Raw genomic sequence first — 19,780 nt, forward strand, 5'->3', positions numbered from 1 at the left:
CCTTTTGTAATCATCAGCATGGTTCAGTAACCCCCACAGGGCCCCCAGTGATCCCTGTCTTTTGGTCTTTCCACCCTTGGGTAGTCTTTCCCACCTTGTACCAGGTTTGGTCTTGGTGACCAATAGCATAGGGCAGAAGTGATGGCACATTAGTGTTCGAGTTAGGTTGTAAAAGACTTCAGCTCCTTCCTTAGCTCTGACTGCCCCCCTTTCTCGCTAATCACTGGCTCTGCAGAAGCCAGCTGCCATGTCATGTGAACAGCCCTATGAAAAGACCCACATGGTGAGGACCTAAGACCTCTTGCCAACAGCCATGCGAGTGAGCCATACTGGGAGGGGATTCACCAAGCCCAATCAAGCTTCAAATGACTGGCTCTGGGCATAAACTTGACTGCAACCTTGTGAGAGATCCTGAGCCAGAATTACCCAGTTAAGCTGCCCTAGGATTCTTGAACCTCAGAAACTGTGATAATAAATACTGATTTTAATTCCCACCTAACTTCTACATCTGTACCCATGAGTATGCAAGAAATACCAATAGTTTTTCCCCTATCCTTGAGGTCTTATTTTCTCCTCTTAATGGAAGTTCTTGGTGCAGGAAACATTGTGAAAACAAGTGCAGTATATTAAAAGGAGAACTGTGTAGTAAAGTGAAAAAAAAAAAGATTTCATCCTAGCATCCCAGTATGACAGTCATGAAGCTGAATGCATCACCAGGACTTGACTTCATATAAGATGCCTACAATCGTGTTTTTCCATATGGAGATTTGGTAAAACTAACTATAATATTTAGGGAATAGTGATTGAAAAGTAAATACCCCATGGTTTAAAAAAAAAAAGCATACACCCTCAACAGGAAAAAAATATTTATGGATGTCCAAATTTGTTGGCAGTAATCTTTTTTTCTTCACTAGAGGGAAAACAAAAAGCTAATATGACCTCAATATGAACTTGAGTTTGACTTTCAGGGGTTTAAAGAGAGCTTTTAAAATTCAGGTTTTGAAAGAAAATTTTATCATGTAAAATATATATAAGGTGATAAAAATTACAAAGCAGTAAAATGCTATATTTGCTCAGACCTATACACACAGGAGTAAACACATCTAACTGATAAAAACTCATTACTTCCAGATTGTAGACTTAGGAGATGTTTTTATTTTCCTTTACTTGTTTCAGGATTTTCTGAATTCTCTAGACTGACTGTGTCTTACTTCTATAATGAGGAAAAAAAGGTACAAATCAAGCCTTCAGAAGGATGATGCACAGGAGAGAGCATCAGCAGTTGAGGCACATAACATGCTCTGCCCCTGACTTTGCTGTGTGACCTTGGCTGTGCTGCTCCTCCTTTCTGAGCCTCAGTTTCCTCACATGTAAGGAGGGACAGTGATGATCATCTCATGGCTCAGCATGCGGAATAGACAGCGCAAAGAGTCTCTAGCACATAGTAAATGATCCACAAATGCTCTGTCCTCCTTTGTATACTTGCCCACAGTATTTAGAACAAGGGTGTCATTTGCTGGCTGGTCACGTCGTTTGTGATAATCAGGGGGCATCAGATAGTTCAACAGGCAAGTGATTCAGAGTAGACTCTAGAAGAAACGCTCTGACAGGGAAGATGGGAGGCTCCTTGCAAGAGCAATAAACACTGAAAGATATTTTGACTTTTCTTCCCAAGGATCATCAGGCCCTTTATAAAGGATGTCCAAATATTTGACAGGTCTAACCCAATTCTCGTTTTGGACATAAGCATACAGTTCTTTTTCACATCATAATGAAGTCATATATTTTCAAGACCAGATGCAATATCTGCAATATAAAATAAAGAAGCTGAAGTTAGAATCCCCAGAAAATAGGGGCGCCTGGGTGGCGCAGTCGGTTAAGCGTCCGACTTCAGCCAGGTCACGATCTCGCGGTCCGTGTGTTCGAGCCCCGCGTCGGGCTCTGGGCTGATGGCTCAGAGCCTGGAGCCTGTTTCCGATTCTGTGTCTCCCTCTCTCTCTGCCCCTCCCCCGTTCATGCTCTGTCTCTCTCTGTCCCAAAAATAAATAAACGTTGAAAAAAAAATTAAAAAAAAAAAAAAAAGAATCCCCAGAAAATATAGTGTTCATTTGCCTTAACTAAAATTCAACAACCCATAATAAGCTCTGACCTAACCAAATTTTCTTTCGTATTGATTTAAATGGGAGCACTGGTTTTAGTGATTTTCTCTAATCCTAACCATATAATACCCTTAGTCTACAAGATGACAATTTTTTTTAAGGAATAAGGGAACATCTATATTAGCATGGGTGCTAAATTGTACATCTTTTACCTTCATTATTTTTCTTTTTATGTTTTTCTTAATATCTTGGATCATGTCCAGTCTCTAAGGAAATAAACATGTGAAGTGAGTTCTGTGGAATGTTAACTGTGCTGGTATTTTTCTTTCTTTTATCAAGCCCCAAGATTCACCAAAATTGATATAAATTCACCATGCCTTCTTTAAAAAGCGTAACAGCAAGGCATTCTTCCTGTAGGAGTCAGACTGTAAAAGGTGATTTCCTTTTACTCCATTTGGTTTAAGCCTGTAAAAAGCATTAAGTGAAAAATCTGATATATTTGTTAGGGCATTTATTGCATTACTACGTTATATTTGCAGTTTTCAGTGAAAGGTTTATTGAGAACATAAACTTTGAAGAGGTTTTGTTCAGGATTAAAGATATATTTTTCTTCTCTTTTGGTGAAATAATATCACGCAAAATGATACCTTTCGGGAGCTATTTTTAGCACTGTTTATAGTCAGAGGATGCACCGTTCCATTCTGGTGAAGCAGATATCAGCTTCCAAAACTGCCTCTGATGATGAGATTTGTAACTTCCGTAGGGTTTCTGAGGAATAAGAGGCTGTGAAGTTAACCAGTTTCCATTAACTCAATTTAACATAATATAGATGCACCAATAAGTTAAACAGTTTTGCAGCCTTTTGTAGTCAAAATGTTTTTCATACTGTCCATATAATTTGGACTAAATATTTAGAACATATCTATCTAAAATGTAAAACATAAGCCATTGCTAAGGTTTAATATGCATTAATTTTTTATTGTATGCATTAATTCTTTTTATAAATGAAGATTTGAATTTAAACTCCCGATGCAATCTTTTATCATCAAAAATGAGAATTGTCTTTTTCAGAAGAAACAGTGCTATAATCAGTCACTTAGAATTCAGGAAAATTGGATCATCTTTATTGTCTAAATAGCATAAATGTCAAAAATGTCACAAGGGTAGAACATTCATTAACAATTTGCTTCACTCTTGATTTCATAAAGACATTTTGAAAATTTCTGAAACAGGTAAAATAATCTGATGATCTATTTAAGCAAGTTATGGTAAGCAAAGGTCAATCTTCACAGCAGTCCTGTGAAGTAGAAGAGAGTTATTAATTTTATCCTGATCTATAATCAGAAGTTGGAAAGGTTACAAGTTGCCTGATGTCCTTGAGCTAACAATGGAATTCCACACAGGGAAGGTCATGTGGTTATGGTTGTGTGGTTATGAAGGTCTAGTGTTTATGATTGGATATAACAATAAACAAAATAACTTGGATGTTGAAAATCAATTCTGTTGAATGCACATCCTTTGGGTTTTGTGGGTATTCTATACTGACTTGTGAGTTTAGAATTTTAAGTATTCTGTAAGTTTTATCCTTCTGTTTACAAGGGTTAGTTATTATTAATATATTTTTACTCATTTCTTTTGTTGAAATAAAGTATCCTTTTCTCTCATGTCCTTCAGTCAGAGGATTAAAAAGTAATTATTTGTGCCTCTTCTGCTGTAAACCACATTATTAAAGTAAAATACTCAACAAAAGCATAGAATCATATAATCACTAGTCCACTAAAACTATGAATCTTTTCTAAAACATAACTGAGGTACAAGTATAATGCCTGACAGGTTTGTACCATTCCTATAGAAGAAAAATGTCAATGTTTGGTGAGCTCTAACAAATCTTAGAAAAAATTTTTAAAAATTATATTATTTAGACAGAATTAGAGGTTGAGTACATATGAGTTACATATAAGCTATTAAAAAATAAAACTTTACAGGGCACCTGGGTGGTTCAGTTGGTTAAGTGTTCAACTTTGGCTCAGGTCATGATCTCATGGTCCATGGATTCGAGCCCTGTGTGGGGCTCTGTGTTAACAGCTTGGAGCCTGGAGCCTGCTTCAGATTCTATGTCTCCCTGTCTCTCTCTGCCCCTCTCCTGCTTTTGCTCTCTCTCCTGTCTCTCAAAAATAAATAAACATTAAAAAAATTATAAATAAATAAATAAATGAATAAGACTTTACAACTAAAAAAAGTAACTGCTACTAGGCACTGAGAAGAATTGGAGAGGAAATTAACATAGAATGTCTGCAAAAATAATGTAGTGAACTAGTTAACCATCTCCTTTGTATAAACAGGTTAAATGAAAGCATGGTCTGTCTTTGTAGTAGTTAAGTAAAAATAAGCTTAAATACACAATAGCTTTTGTTGAAAATAATATAGCAAGAGGCTCACTTAGTTTATCTCCACGAATATTTTATGATATCTGTATCAGTAGATTTATAAAATGTAAACATGAAAATCTATAGCTTCATATTAGTACATGGGAAATGCTAAGTATAATCTATAGCTTCATATGAGTACCTAGGAAAGGCTAGTATAATCATGTGATAAATTAACCAATTTGTAAAAGCCAGACCACTTTTTATATGATTTTGGAGTGAACTTAAACATCGCAAAGACGTTTGTTTTCCAGGGAGGGTAGAAAATAGTAATAAATAAAATCAAAGCTAGGAAATTTGGGATAAATACTATCTAACTAAGCTCTAAAGTCCAAGACAAGAATTTAATATTTTCCTCTTTCTGGTCCACTTTTTTGGCATTTATAATACTCTTGAGTGTCAGTGGTAGTGTTTTCAAGAACTTGATTGATTCATATCCTGCTGAGGACTCTCCAGCATTTTGTGTACTTTTCCACCAGATAGAGTTTACTGTAATAGCAACTATGTACTGAGTAAGGGTTAGAGATGAAGGAGAGACTGAGAAGTATGAATTAACATGACTAACTTTGGGCTCTATTCATCTTATCCATGTAAAAGCTGGACTCTCTTTGTTGTCTTTATTTAATATTGGGCCATGCGGGTGTTAACAAGAATATAGAAAGAGTATTTCTACAGAAATAGAGTTCAGAATTATAGAAAAAAAGAGAAATATAGAAAAATGTCAGGTGCCCGTAAGGAAAACTTTAAAATAACCCAATAGCCCTCTTACCAACTTGGTAACACACATCTTGTAGGTGTATAGGCATGTATGGTATTAGTACTAAATCTTTGGTGTGACATGTAATGGACACTAAGACTCAAGAGTCACAAACCTAGATACTCTTCATTTTGACCCTTTGATTATCTAGATCAAATAAAATAATACACATGAAGGCATTTTGTAAACTGTAGAGTTCCTTATCTATAGCATTATCATGATACAATATTTTGACGGTCAGGTGAACTGACCACTATAGGAATGAGTGTCTTCCGTGGGAGATTGTGTCATTAAACAGTTTCACCAGAATAAATGAATGAGAACTGAACAATTTTCTATGCACAACAAAACACAACCTATTTATGGAAACTGATAATAAAATGTTATCTGCTTACCTTGAGGGGAGGAATCTCATTAAATTTTTTTTTTCTATAGCAGTGCATTGACAAAGAAAGTCTCAGCATTAAATAACTGTGTGTTCAGTATTAATGTAACTAAGAGTCTTGCCTCTCTTTTCATTGCACAGCCTAGCACCTGGGGTTGAGAAGTTCACTGCCCAGGCTTAAACCTTTCCTTATTAGTTTTTATCTTCCCCAAAAGTTTATTCCAATGTCAGGGGTTTCCTTCATGCTCTGCTTGACAAATTACTGACCCCTCTTTGCAAAATGAATACATTTAAGCCTATTTTCTAAACATAAGTCACTTTTTGAAAAATCAGAGCGGTTTTATGACCACAGTCCTCCCTCTAAGTCAAAAGCTTTGATAAGAAGGTAATTAAATGAGCATTCTGCTTTTGATGTGTAGACAAGAAAGAATACTGCATCTGACAGTCCTGGTCAGTACAGTTGAGGAAACAGCCTGCCTTTATGGGTGGGTGGGCTTCTTCACAAATCATTTGCAAGAGATTAATTGCTGTGTAATCCAGTGGCCAATGCCCACGTTGGCATCTTTGCCACAGTGACAGTATGTGTACTGTCAAATGAAAGGACCCAGGGCCCCAGCTTTGCCCTGTGAAGAGTGACAGTGAGTGAGTCAAGCGTGAATGTAGAGACCTTCAGCATCTCACTCGGGTTGCTCTATTTCCTGTGAGACCAAGCACATAGAATGCTCCACATACAGGCCCACAGTGTATGTAGTTCTGTGCCATCATAGAATGCAGGAAGGAATAGTCTAGAAATTTTTGTTCCCTTTTACTTCCTCTTCAACTGTTATATAGAAGGTAGTATCTCCATTGAATGCTCTAAATAGATGGAACCTATTACATCTCTACTTTGTATGTCTAGTTTTCATTAGCTAAAATATTAATAAATCCCAGTGAAGATTTTTATAGAGATATTTGGAAGGTGAAAAATGTGACTTGTCTTAGTTGTTCCAAAAGCAGATATATCATTAATTTTAGAGGAAGTGTCTTCAAATTACAGTGAAAAAAAAAAAAAAAAAAAAAAACAACCAAAAAAAACTTGTTCTGGTAGTTTGATGTACCTTTAAAAAGACAAGAACCAATTTCCTTCTCACTGAAAGAAAGAAAAAGGAAAGAAAGAAAGGGAGAAAGAGAAAATTGAAGGAAAGAGAGAGAGGGAGACGCAATCTGAAGCAGGCTCCAGGCTCTGAGCTGTCAGCACAGAGCCTGACACAGGGCTCAAACTCATGAACTGCAAGATCATGACCTGAACCAAAGTCAGACACTTAACTGACTGAGCCACCCAGGCACCCCTAAGAGATGTATACTTTGAAGATGTACCTTAAGGACTGGGACTTGACCTTAAGATGTTTTTGCTCAAAACTGATTGCTTTTTATATGCATGTTTCTCAGGTAAAGTAAAATTTCTATAGGTGTAATAGTCGATATACTGTGTCCTCACATAAACACTCAGTCATTCAGCAGATGTCCTATTCCCAGGCTACACTGGGAAGCATGCCTTATAGGAAGTAGCCCTTGCTGCCTCACCATAGCTCCACTCTGTCTCTTTTCTGCCCCATCATATTCATCCTTCACCTTCATTTCTGTCTTCTCCACTTTATCAGTCTCCTTTAATCTGGCAAAACACTCGGATTCACTTTGCTCTTTGTTTTCAGGATGACTTAGAAACTTAGGTGAGCTTTCAAGGCAGTTAGTTGACAGGTTGAGTGAAGAGAGGCACGTTAGATCATCTCACTGGTGACAAGGGGGGACATTCTGGTAGGTTCGTGATAGCAGGCAAGTGTGGCTGTGCTAACCCTCCCTGCGTCTAGCTCACAATGAGGTTCTTCCTAGATTGAGGGCATATAACCTTAGAGCTAGACAGCCTTCAAAGACCATGTGTTCCATCTTCCTCATTCTTGAGGTGCAGAAACTGACCAGCACCTGGAATAAAGGAAACATCCTGCTCCATACCCCTGGTCTGAGGCAGTCATTTACTCTTCATGTCACCTTCTTTCATATCTTTCTTTTTAATGCAAGTAAAGTGTGTGTGTGTGTGTGTGTGTGTGTGTGTGTGTGTGTTGTGTGGGTATGGATAAGAACTAGGAAAGTGAAAAATATTCATTATGATTAGAATAGCAACATACCATTATTTTCAACTATACTAAAAGCATTTGTTTGAAACTTATTCATAAGGTGCTCTCCACACACATTCTGAATTCAGTAGAAATTGTTTCTTTTCATTGTCATCTAGATTTATAATTTTAAAATTCCTTAGGTTTTTCAGAGAGTTTCCACAAACAAAAAACATCTTTTACTTTTTAAAAAATGAATATGGAATGAACACGAAATTCCTCTGTCCCGCATACCCTACCATGTTTATGTGACCCTTCATGAACATGGAGCTCCCTGAATCCACCCTCCCAGCTGATAGGCACAGTCCGACAGCCAGAGGCTGGTCCCCGCTTGGTGACGTGGGATCAAGCACTGAAATCAGTGGGAAGGCCTCACCACTGTCAGGAGCACCTCCCCATTTGTCAGGACATCCCCTGAGCCATTGCACACTGCCCCCTGCCAAGACATGGAAGTCCTGATGTCAGCCACTCACAAGAGTCAGCTGTCCACCCCTAAGGGTTGAATGTTCCTGGTGACCATCTGCAACAATTCATCTCTCTGCACTGTTCCCTCTGCTGAATTTCCTTGGCGAGTTCCCCTGATCCTACCATCTCACATCTCTAGATGGCCTGATGTACATCCTTCATAATCAAGATGTAGAACCATCTGAAAAAATTCTCTTGTGCCCTTTGTTAACCCTTCCCACACCCAGCTTCTGACAACCACTCTTTAATTTCTATAATTTTGCCTTTTCCAAAATGTCATATAAGTGGAATTATTGAGTATGTATGTAGCCTTTGGTTTCTTTCATTTAGGCAGTGCATTTGAGACTGACATATAAAGTTGAGTGGTGAAAGAACATTTGCCTAAAACAACTTCAGTTAGCTGATTTTGAGGCTTCATGGAGGTGATGTAAAAGAAGTAATTGTTGTTTTGTTTGTTTGTTTGTTTGTTTGTTTTTAAGTAGGGAAACAACACTGATATAGTGATTCCAGAGAGAAAGTCCTAAACATTACAAGTATAGATGATTTTATAGTAACTAATTAGATTGAAAAGATTATAAATAAATGCTTATGGCAGGGACAAGTCTCTCCTACTAGCACAAAAATTGACCTAAAATGCTGGAGAAGATACAACAAGCACATGCTTTCAAATGCATATGTATAGCTGAACCAACATAACATTAATTGAAATCTCCAGGCATCAAGCATGAAGAAACCAGAGTGATAAGTAAGTATTAAAGTTGCAGCTACCCTGGAGATATTGTTAAAACAGGAACGCGGAACCATTTCGGGGTCAGGAAACAAAGCTTTGGGCCTGAGAAAGGCACAGCATAGGAATCCAGATTCCCCACATAGTCAAGACGCTCAAAACACTTCAACCTCAGTAATGGGCTGGCTGAAAAACATCTGCTTCCAACTGAGAGACTGGCAAGGACAACTGTGTTGGCCTTGGCTCTGGATGGGGATGAAAAAGTCCCCTGAAAATTCTAGAATTTTAGATTTAAATTTACAGAACTCACATGGTCGCAGAAGCCAACAGAAAGAACTTGGAGTGCCTAAGTGTTAAGAGAGCCTCAGGGCTCTTGGCAGAAGCAAAAGAAAATCCCTATGGAGAAAGATATTCTCAACCCAGTCCCCTCAGGATTCCCACAGATTAACATTAGCCAAGCATGAGCTCACAATCCAGAATTATAAAACATCTGAGAAAAAGTCATTGTGAGTGAGGGTCAGTAGCAAAAGCAACAAAATTGGCCACCTCACCCAGAACCTCAGATATTGGAAATTATGAGACACAGAGCATAGCTATATTTAAAATGCTATAAAGAAAGAAAAGATCAAATCTAAAACTTGAACAAGAAGTCATCAAAACTGGACACACATATTTGTCAAAGACTTAAAAAGAACTTCTAAAAACAAAATGAACAAGGAAAACAGCCTATTAGATGCAGCTTATTAGAGAATTAGTTGAACTGGAAGATAGCTCTGAAGTAATTGCTCAGAATGGAGAGCACAGGGAGGGACAGAAGGAAAATATGAAAGAACAAGTAAAGGCATGGAAAATTTTGGAAGATGGCATTACGTTGTGGTTACAAAATGAGAGAAGGGAGAGAATGGGGGGATAAGCAATATTTGAAAAGTAATGACTGATGGGGCACCTGGGTGGCTCAGTCAGTTAAGCATCCGACTCCGGCTCAGGTCATGATCTCGCAGTTCATGAGTTCAAGCCCCGCGTCGGGCTCTGTGCTGACAGCTCAGAGCCTGGAGCCTGTTTCAGATTCTGTGTCTCCCTCTCTCTCTCTCTGACCTTCCCCCATTCATGCTCTGTCTCTCTCTGTCTCAAAAATAAATAAACGTTAAAAAAATTAAAGAAAAAAAAAGAAAAGTAATGACTGAGATTTTTTCCAGGATTGTTGAAAGACATGAAGCCTCATATTCAGGAAACACTGAATACCAAGCAGGTGAAATCAAAAGAACACCTTACACTGCAATCCTAAAAGGAGGAAGATAAGAGCTGGCAGCGGCAACAACAGAAGCCAGTGAAATAATATCTTCAGAGTTAGGGGGAAAGGCTTTGAACCTGCAGTTATATCTGCAGCGAAACTGTTATCCTGTACGAAAACAAAACGGAGAGAATTTGCCACTAAGTTCTTTCATCGTGGAAAGAACTTCTGACATGTATATTTCAAATACAAAAAAACTAAGGAAGAGAAGGAATGTATGAAACATGAAAAGAAAGGTGATTAAATAAGTTATAAACATCAGTAAATCTAAGTAATAATAATAGCATCATTTAATATGTGTGTTTTTGAAAATCACAGAAAATAGGAATAAAACATGAGACAATCCCACATGAAACATGGGACTAGTATCACAAGAAGTGAGGTGTTCCCATGTTCTTGTATCATTCAGCAGGAAGGTGAAGCTACAGTTTAAACGTTAAACAGTTAAAGAGAAATGTTCAAAAGTTAAGGAGCTGCCCACTAGAACTGAGGGTGAAGGTGTAAAGTGTGGAAGGTTCTTCTGAGATCCTTGATGGTAAAAAACAAAAACAAAACAAAACCAACTGACCCCAAAAGAGGACACCCCTGACTGCAGATTGGGCAGCTCTGTGGTGCTCTTGGTCACATATTTATTAAGTTCTGAAGGGCGGTGGAGACCTGTTAAGAACACAGCACAACCTCTGTACATACAAGTGAACTATAGAAATTCATTACTGTTCCACCAAGAAGCTCCATGAGACGAGTTAACTAGGACACAGGAGGGTGGGTTTAAAATCAGGAAAGCATTTTACAAGCTTTCTGACCTAGATGGGCTAAACCTGGGGGAACTTCCTTTCTCTTGCCTCATTACTGGATTAAAAAATTGCTGCTGCTTGCTTGGGGGTTCATTTCATTTCCCATTACTCCCAACTTTTCACTCAAAGCACGGAGAGTTCCAAGTATAGTTAGTATATTGAAGTAGACTACAGTTTCTTTACATCACTTCTATATTCTATATTCTTTTTTTTTTAATTTCTCATAATCCGGTTGAGTGTTTTTTAACTACATATGGCTCAGATGAACTGACCAACTCTTGTGAAGTCATACACTGGACAGTCTAAGCAGTGTGACCCTAAACAAATTTATAGAGAAACTTAAAAAGTCTGGCATTACCACATAGTAAGGATATGTGAAGCAACCTGACCACACTGCTCTTTTGGAGAAAGAAGGCATCCAGGTTCTGGACTGACCATCTGGGGGTGGTGCACTACCATCCAGACAGGCTGTTGAGGACTTGTTAGGTTTCATAAAAATGACGTTTCTTGAAGAACCTGGCTGTTGTGTCACTGTCATCATGTTGGGGGTCTTGGGAGAGCTCTAATCTGGTTGTCCTAGCACTAATTGAAGGTGGCATGAAATATAAAGGTGCAGCAAAGTTTATTAGACAAATTAGAGCTTTTAAAAGCAAGCAACTTTTTGTCCTAAAATCCAGCTGTACTTCATAGATACCAGTAGTCATAAAAACTGCGGCTACAGTCAATAAAACTGGTCTACTGATGGTATTGCCTTGGAAATGGAGCTTAAGACAGGACCCAGTTTATCATACATTATTAGCCAACACATAAGCTTGGTGAATGGTAAATCTAATGAAGCTTTCATAGGAGTATTGATAAGCAGTTTTATCAGGCTTCAAGCTTGGCAGAGTTGCAGCCTCTGTGTTTGGATTATCATCGGCCTGTTTGGAAACTTAGCAAAGGATTCTTGCTGTTCAGCATTTAAAACATGCTTATCAGTTTTTATCAGTTGACCTTTCCTGAAAGCGTGCAGTTTGAGTTATAAGTCTTCTTCACATCTATTCACATGCCAGAATCTTATCAATATATAAAAAATTTTAAGAGATTGGGTGCCAAAATACCCAGCCACGATACTTGAATGTTATTAATATCTACAAAATTACAATTCAGAACTACGGAAAACAATCTAGATCTTCTGTGGTTTATCCCTTCAGTCATTTCACACATTGACGGTAGGGCCCATATGGCTATTTGCCTGCTACTTTATGTTTATGTCTCTCACATTTAAAATGGTATTCATCAGGTTGTGTAACCACTGATTTTGTTGGCTTTTAACCAAGTCTTATAATGATTTTTTAACATCTTTCTATAAATCTCATTTTGTGTTATTATGAAAACCTCCATTTTGAAAATCACAAACCTCTGGTTGAAAAGTTCACATAAAGTCCACATTGTAACAGAAGCACATATCTTTAACATCTCCAGACAGAAACGTCTTAAAGTTAATTGAATGTTTGCACTTTGGGATGCAAGTTAAAAGAGAGGGTGGAAAGGGTGAGAGTGAGCTGTTAAGTGCTTTTAGTAAAAAGTAGTGCTTGTCTTGTGTAGGACATATTGAATATGCCTTTTAGTAAATACTTGTTTTTAAAGTAAACGTGCTTTGTTCTTGTAGCTCAAATAATTCTTAATCATAAAATTTCTGAAAATTCTGTAATTTTTTCCTATTTTTATTGGAAGTTGCTTGCCAACTTCTGTTGTTAAAAGTGTGAACTTTTTCCTTCTCTCCCAATCTTGTAAAAAAAGAATTTAGTTTCTGCTAATGAATTGAGTAGATGTCTAATATTTTATTTTCCTGTTGATCTGTGTAACAATATTTATTGGTAAGACAATTGGTGCTGGGTATTAATGTTCAATCATATATTTATAATGTCTGGAATGTATAATTACAGTTCTTCAGGAAAAACAATTTGTCAGTGTCCATCAGCTTGTAAAAACTTAGTTGCAAGAGTTTAAACATCTAAATAAATACTGAAATAAGAAAGAAGAAAGAAAGAAAAAGCTAAGAGTAATCATTAAACAGATAGAAATAGAATGCGTAACTTCTAAAATAGAGGATTGAGATCTTCAGTTTTAAAATTCAATTTAAAAGAAGGCAGGAAAAGAGAAAAAAACATAAGAATAAAATAGAATGCAGTATTAAGATGTTAGTAGTAATTCCAAATATGTCAGTAATCACAAACTGTAAATGGACTAAATTTTCTCCTTGGATAAATATTAAATCCAGCTATATACTATTTGTGAAAGAGGTATCTTAAAATTATGGATAGGAAACATTAAAAGTAAGAAAATGACAAAGGTACACCAGGCAAGTACTAAACAAAAGCTGAGGTCATTAAATGAATATAAGAAAAAAAAAATGAACGTTAGTCCAAAAGCTTTACTGAAAATAAAGAAGTTCACTACAGAGAGATTAAAGACTAAATTTACCAGGGAAAGATAAAAGTGCTAAACTATTACACATTAAATTACCCAGCTCTAGAATATATAAAACAAAATTTAATGGAATTACAAGGGAAGATTTTTAAATAGAAAGTGAAGACAACCAAATCGTTCTGGCATTCTGATAACGTGCACTTATGGCTTGGGAGAAGATATCCAAATAAGGTATCCTGGAAGTGTCATATCTCAAACAACTTGGATGGACTCAGAAAGTGGTTCATGAAATGACAGACGGTGATGTTGAAAATGTGGAGAGTTGGAATAAAAGTGGTTCTTGAAATGCAAATGAGGAAATAGCAAGCATTCTAAATTAAAATAATTTTGTGATAATTTAAATATTTGTATATAGCCTGCATATCACAAATAAGCATTTGATTATCTCATCAACCTTAAGGTTTGACGTTAGTCCATTTGGGGAAGGTGAAATGGAATTGTCTTATATCAGTTAATTCTTTCTATTTAGGTATTATATGCACTAAGTCTGAATGTAATCGACAGTTATACAGATTGTCATTCATTGCATATTGGAGCTGGAAGGACTGTAGACATAAGGTGGTTCATCACTCTTGTAACAGAATTAAGCCCCAAAACTCAAATCTAGTCTCAGTCTGGCACTGTTGTTCTGTTTCATCAAAGCTATGTAAAATTGATACCAATGATCATGTTCACCATGATTATATATAAAATGTATATTCAATATAAGTGCAGCTTTTACCATGAACTTTACCTAATCTCAAACTTTGCCTTTGGTATTTTAAAAGATGTTAATGAAGTTTATAATAATGAAAATCTTAGGAAGAGGAAGCAATAATATGGATGGCTGTGGCCCCTCTTAAAGGAAAGGAGAAAAAAAACAAACAAACTGTAGAGAATTTAGAGAATGCTTCCTTTCCCTGTGGACAAATTTGTCTTTTCCAGGCTGAGACATTTAAAACCAATCCACTGATAAGTTGTTTTTTAAACAGCCACTACAGCAAATACTGAACCCATCTGTAAGACCTTCATTTATGAAGACTTAGAGAGGCCTCTTAGGGGGGGTCCTCCAAGTAGTATTTTTCTTTGCTCTTTCCCTGCTTCTTTTGCTCCCCGAATTCATTACCTCCTTTCCTCTTCCTCACTTTCAATCCTCCCCTCCCCTATAACAATTTTAAATCAATGCTGAAGAGCAGCTTGAGTACAAGAAGGGGGAGAATTGTTGGTTATTGAAGAAAGTTCATTGACCATGTGCTTAGTAGCTTCAAGACTTTTGAAAAAATACTCACCAGCAGATGCAACTTGCCCTCACACTTTCTGGCTCTTTCTGAGAGTCAGTGTCCTTTATTGCACCTTGTTACAGCAGACACTCAGGAATCCACGGGTTGCCTTTAGAAATTTTCTGAAACAAATGCAAACCACTTCAGAGTCAAGTAATTGTAGATGGGTTTAAATCCACTCAACGTGCTAATTGAGTAATCCACTTGCACTGCTATTAGATGGAAACAGAGTTCCCTTGGTCAACTAAATAAATACAAGGGTGTGTGGAAAGTGCCTACGAAGGTGCTTGACACGTGTTCAACTATCCATCAATGTCAGCCATTATCAGGAATACTTCTATTATCATTTTTATGTTAATTATCTGAGCTTGATTGTGCTGAGTTGTGAAATAGAGATTCCACGAAAACCAAGGCCGGGCTGGACTGTGTGATCTGGTATGCATTTGGAAGTTGTACCACATGGGAGATTTGACTTCTCTGCTTCTTTGGTAATCTTAAGACACATAGTTTCTATCTACCATTGTTTTAATGATCATCTTGAATTAATTCAGCCCCATGTGGGTTATACATATTCCCTTTGTTAACTTCATGTTAATATTATGATTGTTGATATGTGACAGGGTACTTATGCCAATAATTTTATATTCAATGTAATAAAATGTAAATTCTTAGAGGAAAAGTAACTTTAGTAACTAGAGAACTTAATAGTAGTTTTATTTTAATTCTTCTAATTATTTTGTATTAACTTTCCTATAAATGTATCCAGATGTGTATGCAATAGGTAGATTCTGTGAACAAATGCTGGTAACTCTTTGATAAATTATCTCCTGAAATTTTCTATCTCGGCACCTTGTTCTATCCTGAAAGTATCAACCCTTTACTTATACCAGAAATGTTTTAAATCAATGAAACGGAGATATCGAGAGTAAAAGCTAGTTTAAATTAACAGATACTCTGAGAACCAACATGAATTCTGCTTCTTTTTATTTTCAGCAGATAATTTAACTTGCTTTTTGGCCAGGAATAAATAAGTTCCAAAAACAATTAGGTGAACTTTATGTCTTATTTAGTGGATTTTCTTGTTTGGTCTGATTTCTCTCTTTTTTGCTTGTGTTTTCAGACTCAGCTATGTGAATTATGCAGAGGATCTGGCCTCCAAGCTCCTACAGTGTTCCCCAAAGAACAGACTATCAGCACAGGCTGCCTTGAGCCACGAGTATTTTAGTGACCTGCCCCCACGGCTATGGGAACTGACTGATAGTGAGTATGACAAATCTGAAACATCCAATCAAAGAAGCCGTATCATTGTAGCATCTATGTGTAACATATTTATATAAGGTTCATGTTTTTATGTGTGCATATGCAAGATTATGTATGTTTGCATACTCATTACATGTACACATATATGTGTGTGTATGTATTTATATGCAGGGGTTGGGGGAGGGCTAGTGAGAGATAGAGAGAGAGAGAATGAGGGAAAGGGAGTCATGTGTGTATATATTTAGTGGAATCCTGCCATTCAATTCCTAGCTTACCAGACAGAGGAAGAAAATGGATTCCTTTTTTGCTATCTCTGCTCTGCAGTCTGCAACTGCATGTCTTTGTATTTGATTATGTATGTGTCCAAAAGAATGATCTGAGCAGTCATAAAGGAAAAGGAAAATATGATTTACATATTTAGTGCTTCATGCATGGAGTACTTTTTAACTGGCTGCAGCACACAGAGGAGAAATGATTCATTTTTGTTTGATTCTCAGAGACCATCTTGGTTGTAACAATAACGGTAAAAAGGGCTGCTATGCAGTGAGCTGACAAAGAGTTGGCAATTGGCTAATGCACTGAATTGACATGTAGGAACCGAAGACTTGTAATTCATTTTAACTACAAATGCTTTTGGTATTCATACAGACAGCTCCTCTCTGGATCTTTTTAAAACAAAACACATTCCTGGGTGGGTTTTTGTTTGGTTTTTACAAAAGTGTTCATATTTACACAGCCTTTTTCAATTACATTTTAAATATTTGGGAGATTTATGGCTGGGAGGATCTCATCTTTCTTCCAAAGTGTGAAACAGAATTCTTGTGAAATTTTGCGAAACACTATTGCAGTAAGAACATTTTTGTTCAATGGCGATGCGTTCTTTTCCAAATGCCAATTCTACATATTCCTTCCCACACTCTTTTCTGACTGCCTTAAAAATTAATATACTGCATGTATGCATAGATATTTATAATATATTTATTAATCCTTGGGTACATACTTACCATACATAACATAAAGTTATTTATTGGTACATAACATAGTTATTTAATCTCCTAGACTTTAAACTTTTTCTCCCATTGTAGTATTAGATTCTCCTTGACAACATCACCCTTTATTTTGCAGCTAAGTCCCAAGTAACAACTCCTCTGGGTATTTCTACCCTAAATCATTTTTGATATCCCACATTTAATTTGAATTTCTTTTTTTTTTACCCTAAACTGTCTATAGATATATTAATCCACTACTCCCCCTTATGCTTAGTAAGTCTTCCTTAACATTTTATATATTCCCAACCCATATTTATTCTATACTCTGCCCTACTTTCTTTCTAAAACTCTACCCACTGACCATTATGCTAGCTATTCCCATTTTTTTTAAAGATAAAATTTCTATGGAAAAATAATGAATTAGTGATCCATCTTCCTATACTGAGAAAAAGAGATATAAATGGGCCCATTAGTTTTTGGCTCATCAAATTCAAACATATGGTTTGTTTTCCTATTTAGTATAACTTGTAACTTAATATCACTCCTCCTTGGTGACATCTCAATCCCATCTGACTCGATGATTGAGTTTAAGCCAGGATTTTGATGGTCTATGAATTCTGAATTCTGTAGTGGTACTTTTCTGTTAATATGGACTTATTACCCACTTGCCACTTAGTTTATCAGCCAGTGGTTAAATCCAGTTTCTATCAGTAAGTAAATGCCTGCACATTATCACTCGGCAGCAGGCTGCCACCGGAGACAGCCTTGTCCTCGTCATTAACAAGCACAATGTATGCAGAACACCAGAGGGGAATTAAAACCACAAAAAATACCTCAGGGTGGTATTTTTAATATGAGAATTTAATTTGTAATTTCACAGATTAAGAATTTTGGCTGCATTAATCCCTTTATCAGCTCACAGCAGGCTATTTGCAGAAGCATAACCATAAGGCGATATTCATTGGCAGAAACACGTCTTTGCATAACGTTAAACATCAGGAGCAGTGAAACCTTTTGAAGGGGGGAGAATAAAGATGAAAAATCATTATATTTTTAAAGCAAGATTCTGCTAAATGCCTCCGGTAACAATTTTGAGTCACAGAAATGCTATTTCTGTGTCTAGTAGATAATCATTATGAAGCATAAATCCAGTCGCAAGAAAGGAAAATCCCAGTATTAAATACTATAGCCATTTCCATTTAGAACAACGTGGTGGTCCTTGTAAACATGTTTACAAAACAAAATTCCTAGGCTTTGGGAACTTCGGGAACCAAGGTGAAATGACTGCTTTCGGGGACTCTGTTATCTAGGTTAATATTCTGCAGACTATATTTAGAAATTATTCAAATTAAATTTCACATTGGTATTGAGTCTTCTAAAAGTTCACCACCTGGCAAATGGCAGCAGCAAGGGCGTTACCCTCATGTGCTTCCTTTTCAAGGGGATTTGGAAGGAGGTCCACCTGGGAAGAAGTGTTGCAGAACCAATGAATGGATTGTATTAAGCAACCAAGTACTGGTTTAGGTTCATCAATTCCAGGAACCTCCCTGTATTGGTCCGCTCAGGCTGCTATAACAAAATATACCTAGACTGTGGGGGCTTAAACAATTAACATTTATTTCTCATAGTTCTGGAGACTGGGATGTCCACAATTAAGGTGCTGGCATATTTTGTTCCTGGCAAAGCCTCTTCCAGGCTTGCAGAAAGCCATCTTGCTATATCCTCACATGGCAGAGAGATCGATCTCTGTCTCTCCCTCTCTCCCTCTTCTTACAAAGCCGCAAATGTCATCATGTGGGCCTCACCCTCACGACCTCATCTAACCCAAATTATCACCCTAAAGACCCCATCTCCAAATACCATCACACTGGGGATGAAGGCTTCAACATACGAATTTGGGAGGAACACAATTCAGTCCACAATGCCTACATTCTTAAAGATAGTTTATAGCATTTTTTTTAAAAGAATGTCCACAAAAGGAAAATACTTATGCAAGCAGAAGCAAAGCCAGGTTAAAAGGAGAAAATGGAACAAAAATAAATTAAAAGAGCCTTCTTGGCCTACTTTATTATATCAGACTCTGCGAGAAGAGTGTCAAGTGTTATAGAATCTGGTTACACAAAGCATGCAGTTGTTCCATGGATTAATATAGAAAGTAAGTTGTATGCTTATGTCAGACACTTATTTGCTTTGGAAGAACATTTAACAATATAATATCTTTCTTTCTTGTGCTGTCACTTAAAATCTCACCAGTTTACATAATACCAGAACTTAGAAGTAATGTGTTAGTGTGCCACCAAAGGGGGAATTATAAATTTATCGAGCAAGAATAGTGATACCTGGGGATCTGGTAGTTAAAGCTGGCTAATTCGGTGGCACCCTGTCATTCTCCCTCTGTCCTGAAACCCCAACAGCCTTGCCCCACTTCTTCACAGAAATTTAATTGCAGGGAAGTAAACGGAGGGCTGATTTAGAAGAAATTCATTACTTTTCCCAAATACACCACAGGGCATTCTCCTGTGTATACTATCAAGTTACATAAATTATTGAAGCTGAACTACCCTTGTCAAAGTAAATGAACAAAATACACTTCATAGCAGAGAGTCCTTGATTATATTACATTCATTTGCTAATTCACAAAACTCAGATCTGCAGTAAAAGAAGGCCAACAAATTGATGCAGCGAGAAGAGCCCTGAACTGGGAAT

General features: G+C 37.0%; 1 protein-coding gene across 3 annotated transcripts in view; it reads left to right on the forward strand.

The window, feature by feature from the left end:
* Positions 1-19,780, forward strand: part of CDK14 (cyclin dependent kinase 14) — a 513,369-nt gene that overhangs the window by 461,282 nt on the left and 32,307 nt on the right. For all 3 annotated transcript variants that reach the window (XM_030307919.1, XM_030307920.1, XM_030307921.1), the window contains one exon: positions 15,946-16,085. In XM_030307919.1, coding sequence (XP_030163779.1) covers positions 15,946-16,085 — 140 coding nt within the window. The remainder of the gene's footprint in view (positions 1-15,945; positions 16,086-19,780) is intronic.

Source organism: Lynx canadensis, chromosome A2 (genome assembly GCF_007474595.2).
Source record: "Lynx canadensis isolate LIC74 chromosome A2, mLynCan4.pri.v2, whole genome shotgun sequence".
NCBI lineage: Eukaryota > Metazoa > Chordata > Mammalia > Carnivora > Felidae > Lynx > Lynx canadensis.